Source organism: Anastrepha obliqua, chromosome 5 (genome assembly GCF_027943255.1).
Source record: "Anastrepha obliqua isolate idAnaObli1 chromosome 5, idAnaObli1_1.0, whole genome shotgun sequence".
NCBI classification, from domain to species: domain Eukaryota; kingdom Metazoa; phylum Arthropoda; class Insecta; order Diptera; family Tephritidae; genus Anastrepha; species Anastrepha obliqua.
In genome coordinates, this window is record NC_072896.1 from 63,471,480 (window position 1) to 63,488,779 (window position 17,300).

Below are 17,300 nucleotides of genomic sequence, written 5' to 3' on the forward strand. Positions count from 1 at the left end.
GCCGGCGCAAGATTTTAAGGATCTTGTGGCCGCATACAATTTCTAGTGCTGAAATATTGGAATCGACCAATGAACTCCACATCACGTTAATCATCAAATACAGCCGGCTCTACGCTTCACCTGAAGTTGAAGCATATTATATATATATCATGTATTAAGAAATTGTATTATGTTGAAAGCTTGATGTCCCCTGAGCTTTTCACCACTCCATGGTGAGCATGTAGTGCAAAGATAAGATATCATTATAGTTGAAGGAACCATGAATGAAGAAATTGTGAGGGAGACTTCGGCGGTCACGTCACTTGGGAGACTCAGCAGCCGAATTCTTCAATATCATTTTACAAGTATTAACATACTCATATTATCAGTCTTCGTTCAGATAGCAACGAAGCAGCATGAGCGAAGATTGTATTAATTTTTTTGTATATCACTAACGATATCTTATCGCCAGCCGAAATTTGCACGATAATTTGACACTTATTCACACACTCGTCCAACCAGTCATTGTTAAGACGACAACAAAGCGTCATTGGTTGATTTTTTTCGAATATCACCAACACAATCTCAGTTTTTTTTGTAAACACTTCCCAAGTGCCGTCAGCCCATGAGCTGATTCCGTCGTATTCGCTCAGAGCCGAATAACGATCTGTTTAACAGCACACCTCTAAAAATATTTTGACCATGGAAGGAACTTCTGAGTGGAGTTTGCAAAAACGTAAAAATTCTGTTTCCCATTTATGTTATTTATTTACATATAATCAGAACACCATCGCGCTATGCATGAGTAGTTCCAGCGTTTTGCCTCCTATATATTTATGGTCCGTTCCAGATTTTCGAAAAATTTAGAATTTAAAAGCATTTATATGAAATTGCTTTTATTTAAAAGTTAATGAATATTTTCATTCCACGTTTTTTCATTTCTACTTTTGAAATTGAAAAAGAAAAATTACTAGTACTAAAATTGTATAACTAAAACGTGGCATATTTGTTCTTTCAAATTTGAATGCTTATTAGTCTACGCAATTAGCACAAGCTTTAAAAGTTCAGCTTGGACCGTCAAAAAATGTATTAATTTGTCAAAGGAATGTAACATCTTGATAATTTATCAAGGAAAGAACTTTTTTATTTGACACAGAATACTCGAAGTGTTCTAAAAAATTTGGTGTTAGGAAACTTAAAAATTGTGTTAGTTTGTAATAAAAATATTGAACAACCTCAATCCACACCATCAAGTGTTGATTACAGCCTATCTTCGTTCAGAAAAAAATAAATTCCTGCAGCATTAGAACAAAACAAAATGAAACTCAAAGTTCGTTGTAGAAGCTGGTTAATGAAACTAAATTCAGTTATGTTCCAATCAATAGCATTTTCTTTTTTAAAAAATCGGTAATCTATTTTTAAGAGGTCAATTGCAACAGCCTTCTTCTGAAGCCCATGGAGTTCTTTAAGCCACTCTTCTCATAAGTCGAGAACGGCGATTTCACCGCATTACTCCGTCTCAGTTTCTTCCTCTTGGGCTTTAGTTTTAATTGGAGTATCACGTGCAAAGGGCACAACAGATCTTTCAGGTCGCAGTGCTGAATCCCCTAATAATAATAATTTTCAACATTAATTGATTATTAAAACATACATATTTTCATTGAAAATTCTTGGTTTTTTTCTCTATTTAATTTTGGTGAAAGTTCGTGTTTTTGTCATTTCTTTTAAGCGATATTTCTTTTTTCCGTTGAGCAGACGCTTTGCTCTTCCCATTAAAAAGACTTCACGGATGGCATTGAGAATTCTGCGAAGGAACAATTATTATTATTTTATTAGGCTACTGCACAGAAGAGATATAATGTGTAAAGGCTGCTGAGGTACTCCATATTTTGACAACGGTTTATGTCTATTGGATTCTTAAATATAATGCCATGCATGATGCAAGAAGCGTAGTGACTTCACTGTTATATTGTAGATAAATTAAAAAACTACTGATGGACATATTCAGCAGACCAAGTGTCAGTAAGCCATGATTATTACATTCTTGTTATTGTCACTTTGACATTCTTTATATTTCGCTTCTCCACTTGTTTTGCTTGTGACGAAATAATTTTTTTTTTGCTTCTTACTCCTCCAGTTGTTAAGACCCCGCACATTTTTTGCTGTTAAGACGATTTGCTGTGCCAATGTATATGTATGAATGTACGTATATGTGTGCATAAGTATGTACTTGCCTGTGCTTGCATGTGAATGTTTCGCGGTTGTCAGAAAAATACAAAACTTCGCTGTCATTTGGTACAATTTAAAACAGCAATCATTTGCGGTCCTCGCCGCAGCGCAAATGACATCGAAAACCGCTTCGCTACTAAACATTTTTATCACGTTCGATTCGCGCGTGTTTTGCATACCTTCCAGCGTTCTCGCACACTACAAATGTTAGCAAGATTTACAGCGTTGCAAGTGTACGCACTCAAGAACCTCGCACGTACCTGTACATCATTCTGTTTGGAAATGTGAGGCATGACTGCATAATGCATGTGCCGGCGACCTAGCAGATATGTAGTTGTATGTATGCATGTATGTGTACATGTACATTTCCGACACCCCGAAACATACGCTTTGACATGCATTTAATTGGGTTTGAAAAGGCACTTTTTCGCCTCAATCCTTCCACCTCAACCTGCACCCCTTTGCCCTTCCTCTTAGCGCTTTGCTTCTGCATTTGCACGCCTTCATTGCTTTTACAATAATTCTACATTCGCGTAGCCGCAATTAAAATTGACGCATTTCGGCGATCCGGTGTACATTTCGTATGTCCATCTGTGCGCGTCTCCCTTTGACTCTAGTCTTTTGTTTAAGTTCGCGACAGCGGCTTTTTATGCCGCAATTACGTACACACTAAGAACTCGACAAAAGAAAATGATCTACGCCCTCACGTTTCGTTGTTCTTATACTGTTTGTGGATTTGCGTTGGAGCTGAATATGTTTTGTAATATTTTTACACTTATTGCAGTACTTTCACTGAACCACAGTATCATGACTGGTAAGAAAAATATAGCCTCGAGTAAAAGAACCTTAATTTGCTCTTCACTTGATCTCTTAGCTAGGACGAGAAATCTGTTCACAGAAAACAAGAAATTTAACTCAGGATTACCTTACGTGAAAAGAGTTTAACACTTAGGGCAAATGCGTTCTCGAGACTTGTGATGCATGTCTTTCAACAGATTTGTATGTGGTTTGTATCCCACCCACCTTTCAGAAAATACACCTTACTTTATGCACGAACTGGAGCATTTTGGTAAAACATGGAATGAATCACGCAAGCTTAAACAGTAACTTAAAATGGATTCTAACGACTCCTTATAATTTTTAACATTTTAATTTGAACCATCCTCTACTGGTTCAAACGTAAAGATAGACGCTCTTAAGAGAATAATTCATATTAAAGAGTACCTGCTGCTTATATTACATTTGATGAATTTTGTTAATCAATATAAGTTCACTGAACGGTGTTTACAAGGTTGGACGAGTGAAATGTGACCAACCTTACACCAGGCGTAAACGTTAAATTACAGATGCCTTCTTCGCATGCTACTTTTCTCAAATCTTGCAAAACGATCCATAAATTTATAATCCGATTACAAACGTAAATTAGATATTTAATTAATCTTTGTAACCATACATGGTCATTGTAATAAAGAAAAGGGGAAGCAGAAGCTCAGAGTTAATTTGCAAATTTATGGCATAAATATTGTGAATAACATAAATGAATAATCAAGAAAACGCAGAATCTATCGACTAAGAAATCAAGTTATATGAGTTATATTTATGAAATCTAAAAGTGCATCAATTCGTTCCCTGTTATGCTCTTATGAAAAAAGACTAAAAGGACTATTTTTTATTTTAACCAATTTTCTGCTCCACAAACGTTTGAAAATTGTATTCCCATGGCAAAAATGTACTTTTCCGCAAAATTGGCTTAAAATTTTTTGCAGATCGCTATTATCTAATCTCCTCTTGTAGCTTCCCTTCATAAATGTCCAAATAATTATAGTCTATTCAATATTAAAAAGAAATATATATATATTTTATTTATACATTTCACATGTATGCTATTAATAAATGTTTTTTTTTTTTTTAAGTTTTTAAGCAGCTTAGTATTAATATTTAATTTACTAACGAAAAATTAAAAATAGGTGTCCAATTTTTTTGGCCATAGCATAAATTCAGCAGGTAGCATCCAATTTTTTTTCACTTGTGTTTTTTTTTGCAATCCTAATATACTCGTATATATGTTTTGAAATTTATGTCATGAGAGTTAGTGGTTGATAACAGATGTATACAAAATTTATATTACGAATATACAACAAAATTAATTTTGTTTCTTACCGACAACGGTAAAACCATAATGCAGAATTCCTTCCGCTTCATTTCCTTGGTGCACTTACATACACAATTTAATACCGTAACGGAAATCAACACCCAAATCCATAATTGTGCCACATTCCTAGTGATGTAATTGCTTTGAGTGTTTGGAAACAAAAGAAAAATAATCCAAAACTATTCATAGTAAAGTACAAAAGCTGCAAGTATTTGGAGGAGGGATTGAGAAAGCGACCATATGCCACAGGTAGTGGCCTGGTAACATCTCCAATGGCATTGACTCTGCGACTACAACACGAAAGCTTTTGGATGAAAGGTGATGAGAGGGTAAAAAGGTAACCAACTTGCATACGAAAAAACACAAAGAACATAGCAGACGAAAAAAATATTAAATAAAGTGAATACATAAAATTTTTATGCCGCCACAGAAATTATGACTTAAATGTGCAACAGCAGCAGCAAGAAACAATGTCAACAACGTGGTAGTGGCAGCTAAAGCAACACCAAAATCCTACGACAAAACGGTGCGTTGCGTTTGCTAAGCGGGTATGCCACGGGTAAGATGAAAAGCTGAAGCCGTGCCGCAAACAGCTGCGGTTTCGATGCATAAATCTGATCGCTGTCATTTTTGCGACGCCATTTTTGAGATGCAGCAGAAAAATATATACATATTGCACATATGTAAACAAGAAGTGGCAATACATACATACAAGAATTGGTATATCTTTTATTCACATAGTTACTTGGCTATGTACTTTTATGAGCATAGACACAGGAGCTCTGGGGACCAAACGGCACATATTTGTTGGCTTTCATTTACTCTTTTTCATTCTTGTTCTTTGCTTTTTAGTTGTGGTTTTGCATATTAAAATGTTTACTGAATTTTTATTATTTAATATTTCTTTCTTGACTTACTCGTGTTAAGTTTCTGCCCACCGCCGGAGTGATGTGCCAGTTCTGCCGATCTCGCTGAATTTCTCCGGATACTACTGTGGTTGAAACTGTGTCATTCTGATGTTTTCTGATTAACAAAAGTATACCATTTTGGTGGATAGACTTTCATCGAACTAAAGGAAAACTGCATTGATAAACGGCAGACACAATGCGATACAAATGCATTCCCAATATAAAGCTTTATCTAATGACTCGGTTCATGAGAAGATGCTGCCCCCACAATCGCTACTGTGATTACTGTGACGAAAGCGTTCAGCTCATATTCTTCATATACGCGCTCTTTCGTACTGCGAGAGAAAAAATTAACAGAGCCATTGGAGAACCTCATTCGCCGGAAAATTTCGTGCAACATATGTTCCGTATGGAGTTTGGTGTTTGATTAACGGGGATTAGAACCTACGCAGTTCGAAATTGTAGGCACGCACTAACCCAATCGGCTACGGCGGCCCAGACCTAACCTAATCTAAGAAACAGAATTCCATAGTCTTACTGATTCATTCAAATTGGATTTTTTTGTGCTCAAATAATTCGACTATACAACGAAATAAAAATACCAAGGTCCTTTAGTGCTTCAATCTTATGGAAAATTTTCCGCTGATTGAAATTTGATCCACTGTAACTCCGCCATCTCTCCGCTGATTGGAATAATGTTTATTTTTCTAGAAACGTTATTCTAAAGGAAAGGTTATCTCTTTGATAAAAATAAAAGAACTTAAAATTCAGTTCACTAAGGACGCAGATATTAAAAATTGAGTAGTCTTACCTTTTTTAATGCACAAAAAATATAAATTATTAAATATCTCGAAAACCACTCTACTTTTGTAATATGCGACTATCACATTTGAATTCAGCGGAAAACTTTGCATAAAATTAATACATCAAAAACCGGATTTGGGATTATTTGAAAATTTGTTGTCTTCTATTACATACAATCACAAATAACGTTTTTGAAGTAACCTAATCTGCCCAACTCTTGCATACTTTTTTTATAATAAAAAAACATTATTTTGCCTGGTCGCCTGGTTGGTAGAGAGTTCGCCATTGGCTACTCAAGTGCATTGCCAGCGGTGGCAGCTCACTTTATACATTTCTCTTTTACTTTGCGTTTATAATTTATGTCTTCTTTTCCTGTCATATTTAAATTTTGTACGTTTTTCGGAGGCAACGCGATCTGAAAAGCCACATAAAATATTCGGTTAAGTGTTGATCTCATGCAGTTATCTGAAAGTATAAAATATGGTTTTGTGATAGCGATTTTTCAAGCTGTTGTGAATATTCAGCAAAACTTCTGCTTTTACAGTGTTGTGTTCAGATGTATATTCTGTGAATTTCAAAAATAAAAATAAAATTCAAAATCATTAATATAATTTTCACAATAAGAATTACTTACTTGTTTATTTCACCATAAGCCATTTAAAATATATTTGAAATGAAAAAATCTTCCCTTCTGATTCTTTTCACTCTCAAGGTCCCCGAAGATGTCTCAGTAGGTTATGTGGTTGGCTCGGTGAGCCCTAATGAACGTGCCGTCCAGTCAAATATGATCGACAGCAACAACGATCTCTTCGTCACATACACTCTCTCATCGCTGGTGAAGGATATGATCGAAGGCGCATTCGATATCGACAGACACACAGGTTCGCTGGTAGTCGCACGTCAATTGGATCGCGAAACCCAGTCCGAGTTTCGTTTGGAAATACGTGCTTTGGACACCAGCGCTAGTAACAACCCCCAGAGTAGCGCCATTACTGTAAAGGTAGAGATCGCCGACGTAAACGACAATCCGCCCAGATGGTTGAGCGATCCCATTGAGTTGCAAGTGAGTGAAGCAACTGATGTAGGCACTATCGTTTACAACTTTAGCGCCACAGATGCTGACTCAGGCAGTAATGGTTACCTTCAATATAAGCTCCTGAGCTATACACCTATGGACAGTGTTGCCAGTGAGGACTCTAGCGAGCAAAAATCAGCGGAGCGCAAAGATGCAGAGTTACTCTTCAGTGTCGATGCCCTAACTGGTGCACTAACGTTGCTCGCACCACTTGACTACGAATCTACGCAGAGTTACATACTAATCGTTGAGGCCTTGGATCAGTCTTCGAATGTGAGCTCGCGTCTACGCACCAAAGTTACAGCCGTCTTACAGGTGACCGATGTTAATGATAATGCGCCACAATTTGTGTCACCTGCTGCTAGCAGTATCCTAGCAGAACAGCGATTCAATACGCCAACCGCTGCTACAATTCGAATCAATGATGCCCTGCGCATTGGTGAAACAGTCGCTCATATTGTAGCTATCGATCAGGATGCAGGCCCGAACGGAGACATAACTTATGCGATTGTCAGCGGTAATGAAGCGGGGCATTTTCGTATAAATGCGAAGACAGGTTACATTGATTTAGCCAAGTTGTTGCCGCCCACAGCATTGAGTGGCCCTGGCGAAATGTCCGACACAGCTAACTCTCAGAAAAACCGTTACAATTTGGTGGTAAGCGCCAGCGATAATGGCACACCGACTGCCCGGCAATCGCAGTTGAAGCTGCAGATTTCAGTGCATGGAACCAGCAGTAATCCACCACGCTTCCATCAGTCGGTGTACTATGCGAACATATCTGAGAACGCGGCCGCAGGCACCTTTGTACTACAGGTTGCAGCGAAATCATTTAACGGAGGTGACAATGGTAAGTTGAAATATTTTATTTACTATATTTTCGAGTAGCATTATTTGTTAGTTTGCAAGCGAGCAATTTAACGAAATGAACGAATAGAGGAATACAAATTTATGTGGCTTCAAGGAAGTTTTCTACCCGAAACACAAATATCTTTATTTAAGGCAGGCAATGGCAAACCTCCGAGTGTATTTCTGCCATGAAATAAAAAAATATCTGTCGTTCGGAGTCGGCTTGAAACTGTAGGTCCCTCCATTTATGTAACAACATCAAGACGCAGACCACAAATAGGAGGAGCAGCTCGGCCAAACACCCAAAAAGGGTGTACGCACCAATTATATACATATATATGTATATAAATAGTGAGTGCATACATAAAAAATTTGTCTTCACCTGAAAACTTTATTCGAACATTTTTAGCTTGTTGTTATTTGGTATTTTTTATCGATGATTGGAAATTTACTACAATTACACCTATTCTCAAAAGTGGTAATAAAAAGGCATTACGAATTATAGGACGATATCGCAACATACCACCGTCTCTGAATTTTTTTAAGTGTTTATATATATAAGGATATATCTATAATAGGAGCTTACACCCATTTTGGATGTTTGGCCAAAAGCTTCTCCTCCTATTTGTGGTGTGCCTCTTGATATTGATCCACAAATGAAGGGACCAACCATCAAACCTGACGGAGTATCATTTTTGTCATAAGGTGCCTCTTTGGACCAAGTAGGCAAATGAAGAAATCCTATCTTAACGAAGCAGAACCACACTTTATTACTTCATAAGACTCTTAGCACATCCGTTCTTTTGTATGACGCAAACGCTTGGACGAAGACAAAATCCGATTAGGCGGCCCTTGGAGCGTTTGAAATAAAGATTCTGCGGAAGTTTTTTGGAATTGTGTACGTTGGCGACGGCGAATATCCCAGTCTATAATGCAAGAAACTGTATGAGCTTTACGGCGACATTGGCATTGTGATCGGAAAGCATTCTGCGCGGTACCTACTGGCGGTAGCAGAGGAGGTAAAAAGTCACATTTTTTACCGCTTTATGATAAACAATTCTAGAATTTTTTTCCTCTGAAAGAATTAAATGGTTATCGCGCCAATTAAGGAAGGAAGAATAAATCAAATTTACTATTTTTAGTTGCATCAAACATTTTTGTTTTTTATTAAATGCGGTACCCTAGTAGATGTTACAATTTACCAATGAGCTTTCCATGAATCCGAAAACGTTCCTACGCTACTTTTATTTGATTTACCTTTAGTTTATTGTTTTTAAATTTACTATTTTTCAATTTTACTTGCCAAAAATGGCTACAATATGCGCTCATGCAGCTTTGGCAATTCGGTGTGAGTAACAGTAGCGGCTGCAATAACAGCAGCCGACGCTGCAGTTGACAACCTGTTCTGGCATATTTCGCGATAAATTGTGCAACTTTCGGCGATTGATAAAATATGGTGCCATTGTTTGCACCAAGCCTTCTATGTACATATGTGCATGTGTATGGATACATGTGTGTAGTGTGGATGCGTGGATGTTTGCATGTGAAGAGCGCTGCACCAATATATGACAGTCAAATGCATGCGCCTGCGACCGACTCAAATGAGCGCAAAATACCACCGCAAAACGCTTTTAAAAGTCATTGTCAGGACTGTCAGGCGCGATGACAGTCAGTGACAAAATGATGGCTGAACGTGACTTTTGTGACAAAAAATTGGCAGCCAATGTGACACAAAAAACCCAAAAACTCAAACACCGCTAAATAAAAAAATCCAGTAATGAACTTATGTGACTGAAGTAAATTACTTAGTAGGAAAAAGAAGCAGCATGTTTTGTAAAATAAATCAATAAACTGTGAAACTTTTTGAAATATGCAGTTTCAACCACAGTTGTCATTACTGGCTTGCAATTTGCAAACAGCCTCCTTCCTTTACACTATCCTGTAGCTTAAATACAAACGCGTATTTGTAATACCATTGGCCGCACACTTTGTGTGGATTTTTCAATCTGCGTAGCGCCTAGTGCCATAGCCAAAAGCAGCGCCTAGTGGATCCATTTAATGGCATTCCCATTTTCACTTCCATTGCAATCCCGGTGACCGATGTTCGATACCCGGTACTTGGTTGGCTATTTGCTGTCATGCCGCACTCATCGCCCAATTTCATTTACGCAGCTCCGTTATTCTGCCACTGCTGCTGGTTTGGCTGTCAGCCGCACTTAGTGGCAATGGGCCGGCAATTGTTATTGTTGCTGCTGCTGCTACATCTGCCATTGCAGTGACTATGTTGCTAAATTTATGGCCGCCACTGTTAAATTAAGTAGACGACGGTTTCCTTTGATTTTTTATTTGCATTCAGTTTATGGCATTCATTTTATGTTCTGTCCCACCGATGCGGTACTCACAGCCACCAGCAGGCAACCGCACTTTGCCTGTCTCGCGCTCAGCCTTTTGCAGTGCATACAACATGCAGATAGGTTGTTGTTGTTTCTCTGGTCGCGCTCTTTGCATTGTGATTGGCGCTGGCGTTGGTTACTTGCTCGCTTGCTCGCCTGCCTGAGTGCTTGATAGTCGCTGGTATTGGTGTTGGTGTCGGTCTGTTCTTGTTGTGATTGTTGTTGCTTGTTTTTAATTACATGTTTTACTCTCAAGGACATGTTATCATTTATTTTAATATTGATTGAAACTAAACGATTTATCGGTGAATAATACAACAACTTTATGTGATATGGCAGTAATGGCTGTTATAGCAGTAGCTACAACAACAACAGTATCAGCCATCGAAATTTGCCATTTTAAGCCACAACACATTTTTTTAGAATTCGACTAGTTGAAATAAATTAATTGCTACATTCGCAGTCCGGTTAAGCAAATAAATTAACGTCAAAATCAAATTCTATATCTGCTGTGGAGTCAAATCGAAGAATTACACGAAAGTAGGTAAAAGCGTTTGACAGTTCTCTTGATACTATTGAGCCCCTACAACTGATTCAGTTGATAAACACGAAAACTGAAATTTCCTTGAAAATGGTGGAGACGCTGCAAGTCTCCTTTTTTCCCCATTAAAAACTTTATAGATTGCTGTCGAGCCTTTTTTGTCTTCTTTTCTGCTAATGCTGTTTGAGGAGCTGTTGTTCAACTGGACTCCAAGCTCTAAGGCACATCCACAAATCTGAAAAATGCCGTAGTTTTTCTCGTTGTTGGATGTGTAGTCTAGTTCCTCCCAAATCTTTGGTATGCGCCTTATTTGCTTCCACAAACTGAAAACTTGCTATGCAGAAATATCATACGAAAAGCTCTGGACCCATGAAACCGTAAACTGAAAGTCGATACATTACCTTGGAACTATTTATATATATAGAATTGGCGCGTACACCCCTTCTGGGTGTTTAGCCGAGCTCCTCCTCCTATTTGTACTGTGCGTCTTGATGTTGTTGGAACTATTTACAAAGTAAGAAATTACGCCATTTTTTGCAACAATTGTACTTTTTGAAAACCCTACCCAGTCCGTTCAATTTTTTACACCTAGAAAGAATCAAGTCAGCTTTAGGATCTTCAATTCAAGAGGGTATATCTGAAAGAATATTCTGCACTAACGGAGCGTAACTTCCTTCCCTCCACAATTTCGACTTCCACCCTTCCACAATTTTTATCTGGTATCAGGTTCAAAGTATATCTTAAGAAGTATACTCAATAGATTGTTCGGAAGAATACCAGAGGTAGCTCTATGAAATTTAATTCATCCAACAACCTTTTTTGTAACTTTGTTCAGCTTTTTTAATAATAATAGGTTAGGTTGGTTTCGGCTGATCCTGGAGATCGCACATAGACTAGAAATTGATCAATAGTGATACCAAGGGTTTGAGTAGAGAGTTTAAGAACTTTATGCTTTGTGTTTTATGCACAGTTTAAATATTTTAAGTAGACTGACAATTTTTCTATTTGGTACAATTTCTAAGGTTGAAAATTATGCAAAACCTAAGCAGTTTATTCGTGTTGCAGTGGCAGAGTAGGGTCCAGAGTTCCACTCGCGTTGACTTCGCTACATATTGTGCATGTATGATGGGGTGAGACAGTGTCCCGACGGTATCCCCACTACAAGTTTACACTCTTGTAAAATATAATTTGTAGACCTGACACTATACCTGCGCGCCATGATTTTTTTTTCACGATCCTGCACGAGATGATTCTTTCCCTTAAAGGGGTCTTCTGGTCTCGAGGCCCTGAAATGAAGGGTTTTTTTTGGGGATTGATTGTGACAAATCCTGTGAATATTTACAAAAAATTTTTTTTTATTTTAAAGGTACATGTCTTGGCTTTTAAAAAATGGTTTTGACTTTGAAAAAAATTAACACCCGCGACCTTGAAATGGCGCTGAAGACGTCCACTTCCAAACGAAACAGGTCTCCATTTTGGTCACGGTTTTTCCACCTGGGTAATCAGAAAGCAAAAATTAGATATGCGTTGTCTTCAGAGTTGCCCTGGTTAAGTTTTCCCGAGACAGATTTTTTTTTTTTAATTTTTTTCAAAAGTTATGCAACAATTTGCAAAAAAAATTTTTTTTTGCTCATTTTTTGAACTTTAAAAGGTTATAAAAATGGAATGAAAAAAAATTTCAAAAATCGTACACGGGAAAACTTAGCGGTAAGTTTTCCGAACCTTTTAAGACCAAAACCATTGAAATCGGAGGATAACTACTATGAAAAGTGTGACCAAAATGCTTAAAAAACACGATTTTCGGGGAAACGCGTTTAAAGATAAAGTTTATGATAAAAACGGCCGGAGGAGGGTATACTTCGGTGCCCAGAAAAATGTGAAAAGATGCGATTTTCAAAAAATCCTTTCTGTGGCGTATTCTCGCATACACATACAACAAAATTATGCAAAAAAAAAAATCGATTTTTTTTTCGCTGGAGACCAGAAGACCCCCTTAATGATTTTGTTTCTTGAATCATTCCTGCATTGATATCAAGCCGTTTGCAAAGAGGGGCTAGCTACAGAAAGATTTACGTCTGCTTCAGTTAGTGTATCCACTTTTTCGTTTCCCTCAACTTGTTGCTTCTCAGTTCCCAGCTCATCCATCTTGTTCCGGCATTGTCTTACTCAGTGTGAGTTTGTCATCATTGCTGCTATTGAGAGTTCGGAGCAGTGTTCTCTATGGCCAAGTCTTCTGCTTTCGTTGCTGCGCGGAGCTCAGCTTGGAATACACTGCTGTAATCCGGTGATTTGTACGACTGTTCATAGCCTAATTTCGGACAGAACTCTACGGCTCCAACACCTTCTTCCATTTTGGAACCATCTGTGTATATGTTAAAGGTGTGGCGCGTTGAAAGTTGTTCTTTCCTTAAAATATGATATATTTATTTATTTATAATTTATTTATTTATTTATTAGGATCTATTTGTAATACTAATTTAAATATTTAAATGTGATGGTTTCTTTTTGTAAGCTACTCATTTTTAATAACCCCATAAGAAAAATATATGCGCAGCCCCAATGAAATGTGGACTGTCTTGAAATAATTTTATAATAAAATTGTCGTTGCAACTCTTCTATATTATAACATCTTGGTTTTATGGGAACTTATTGAAAGCACGCGGAGTTGAAAGGAGTTGACGTGCAATCTGTTCTTTTCACTAAAGTATGACCGGACAATCCAATTTGAGGAGGTGACTATCGCATGGCCAGAATAATTCCATAATCGGTAGTTTTGCTTATTTAGATTGCCGTTTAGCTAGAAATGGGAGTTGAGCATGCTTTTGTCCCCTTCCACCGTTTGAAAAAGACTCTGGAAACGTTCCGAAGCGAAACAAATTTAAATCCATTAGCAGAATTGTCTGAAGTTACTATCTGATAGCAAATCGGATTAATTTCTTACAAATGAATGTTAGTGGAAAGTCTCGGAGAGATCTGTATGACATCAGCAATTATACGTTCTTGCAATTCTTCTTCCGAGCAGGGAGATTTCGGTAGTAATGCCTTTTAGCAAAACTTTGATGCTGCTGGCGCCTGCGCACTATTTTCACACTTTTGGTCTCATCATTGGAGATCAGCTTTCTCCAGCTTGAACATTGATCCTGGTTCAAGCTGATAAATCGATGAAGAGCCACTAAAGGAACTACACCAATTGCAGTGCCTAAAGATCCAAGCTTTATTGGTTGCTGCTCGCTAGACCTAGAATATTCTTTTGTGTGCTTACATAAAAGCAAAATCTTTTTCTTATAATTTTGCAGGAATCCATTCTCCTCATTAGCCATAGCTGCCAAATATTTTTGACATGCTGTACATATTTTAAGAGTTATTCAGGCAACTATTACATTATTTCGGCAACAAACATGCACTTCTGAAAGAAGTTTCTCATTGGAGATATTATTTATCCACCCTATTATTCCTTATTATCAAAAAAAAAAAAAAATAAATAATTGGCGCGTACACTTCTGTTAGGTGTTTGGCCGAGCTCTTCCTCCTATTTGTGGTGTGCGTCTTGATGTTGTTCCACAAATGGAGGGACCTACAGTTTCAAGCCGATTCCGAACGGCAGATATTTTTATGAGGAGCTTTTTCATGGCAGAAATACACTCGGAGGGTTGCCATTGCCTGCCGAGGGGCGACCGCTATTAGAAAAATGTTTTTATTAATTTTGCTTTCACCGAGATTCGAACCAACGACCTCTCTATGAATTCCGAATGGTAATCACGCACCAACCCATTCGGCTACGGTGGCCACATTATCATGCTTGATGTAGAATACTTAGTAGTAATAAAGTTTTCCAATTTCAGCAAGCCAAAACTAGTTCCACAAAAGACAGGATTTACTATATGTCTGAGTTCTCTCTGCATACCTACATTAATTTTTATTTGAAGTTACACTTGGTTTCATCGAAGCTCAGATGGTCGTGAATTTGCTATTAATATATATAGCGTACGTATATATTTTTAACGAAAATGTGGAAGAAGTCAAACAAAAAACTCTTGAAACGGCGATCGCCTAATGAATGCATTAATTTAAAGGTTTCGTTTCTTCACGCTTCCGCAATCAGTGATTTTGATTGACATAACAAAACTGTCAAAGATCGGCAATCACTTTGTGATCGTCAGCAATTCTACTGACAGACAGACTCATCAACATGGACACAAAACCAATCAATTGAACGCTCGCAACTTGCAACACAACAGAAATGCTAGCTCGTATATGCAAACTACAATTAACGGTTAATGTAATTTCCGTGAAAATATTTTCTCATACTCTCATACAATCATACCTACAAGTATTTATCTGCTCGCTTTATCATGCTTCCACCATTCCTCATGCTCCATCTGCCTTGCTTTTGTAGGCAATCTAAGCTACGAGATACCAGCAGGTGTCGCCGATAATCACTTCCACGTTGATCGGCAGCGCGGCATTGTCACCACACGAGGACAATTTGATCGGGAAACAAAAGCGCGCTACACGATACCAATCTACGTATATGACACCAAAAATGCCGCCACGACTACCACCGCTGCCACGTCGGCAAGCACAACAACAATTGCCACGACGCCGAGCAGCACAGCCGCGCCGCCATCAGGAGCCGAAGCGGGAGCCTCATTGGCAGCGACAGCCACAGCATCGAGTGGACAATTTGACATTGCAACAATAATCATCACAATCAGCGACGTTAATGATCATGCACCTGAATTTCGTCCAGGCGCTTGCTATGCGCTCTCCGTGCCGGAAAACAACAATTTGGCGGTCATACATACGGTGGTGGCGACTGATCTCGATGAGGGCGCAAATGGCGAAATCGTTTATAGCATTATTGGTAAGTAGCCAGCTGTATATAGAGAGCAATAGCAGCAAATTAAAAATACATTTTAGAAGTTGTTTATGGAAAGTCAATATGTGTGTTACTTTTATTTACCTCAATTTATTCGTCTTCTTTATCGCCTCTTATATTTATCTCCCTAGGTGGCAATATTGGCAATAAATTCAGCATTGATATGCATAGTGGCGAATTGACGGCGCTTCCTCTCGATCGTGAGCAACACTCGCGCTACCTGCTGCAGATCCAGGCTCAAGATCATGGTACGCCCAACAACTACCACGGTCAGTGCAACATCTCAGTGGTGGTCGAGGATGAGAATGACAACAATCCCCAGTTCGAGAAAACAAAATACGTGGCCAGCATTGCCGAAAATGCAGCGATCGGCGCAAGTGTGTTGCGCATTAAGGCGACGGATGCCGATTTGGGTATCAATGCGCGTTTGGTCTACTCGCTGGCTAATGAGACGCAATGGTTGTTCGCGATTGACAGCAAAACGGGCACCATCACAACAGCGGGGTAAGTGTTTAGCCAGATATAAACTTTTCTAACTACGAGTATAACTGTTAATGGCTTAAGGAAAATTAAAGTCCAGTTGCTGATAATTTGGTGGTGATAAATGTGCTGATGATGAAAATATCCATTTGATATCTCATTAATTGGACTAGAGTTAGCAAGTGTGAAGTCAGGCTCAAAGGCCAAATTCAAATATGGCCATATTGATGATCGTCGTAGCCGAGTGTTGGGGTACGTGACAACTCCACTATTTCCAATATTTCTGCCAAACCTTGTAGCAGTTTTCCATTTGTAGAAAATATCAAGGCAAACACAATTTTGAAATAATCATCGTGCAAGGCTTTATATATTTTGAATATTAATAACCCATGTAATATAGTTTGTGCTTAAAGGTATTTTTTCGTAAAAACTTTTGTTGTCAGAAGAACAATTGCTTTGACCAAATTAAATCATTAATTTTTGCCGCATTTCTTCCATTGCATTTTCTGGATACAGTTGAGAATATTTTTTGAGCAGTGTAATATTTTGGAAAAAAAAAGTTACTTTTTTTTGGTTGGAATCGAGATTTGAAAAAAGCTAAAGTGAAAATTACAAATAATTTATCATTTTACGAGCGTATTTCAAGATGTACATCCCCTCATATTGGACATTTACTGTGGGAAAAAAGTAAAGTGAATTCGGTTGTAAAATAAAAACTCTTTATTTATTCTTGTAAATCAATTTAATCCCCTCTCGATAAAATACACTTATACCAACGATTTTTCCAATCCCCGAAACATGCCATATAGTCCATTTTCGGTATAGCCATCAGCACCTTCTTCGATTCAGCTTTTATCTCCTCAGTCGACTCGCAACGCGTTCCCCGGAGTGGTCTCTTGAGTTTTGGGAATAGCCAGAAGTCACACGGACCCAAATCAGGCGAATACGGTGGTTGCGGAACGAAATGCGTGGAATTTTTGGCGAAATGGTCACGAAGAACGAGTGCAGTGT

The 17,300-nt window shown here is 38.2% G+C and overlaps 1 protein-coding gene across 1 annotated transcript in view; it reads left to right on the plus strand.

Annotated features, from left to right (window-relative positions):
* Positions 1–17,300, plus strand: part of LOC129248801 (protein dachsous) — a 195,026-nt gene that overhangs the window by 158,751 nt on the left and 18,975 nt on the right. Inside the window, exons 8-10 of the mRNA XM_054888416.1 lie at positions 6,785–7,997; positions 15,327–15,794; positions 15,941–16,313. Of these exons, the coding sequence (XP_054744391.1) occupies positions 6,785–7,997; positions 15,327–15,794; positions 15,941–16,313 (2,054 nt within the window). The remainder of the gene's footprint in view (positions 1–6,784; positions 7,998–15,326; positions 15,795–15,940; positions 16,314–17,300) is intronic.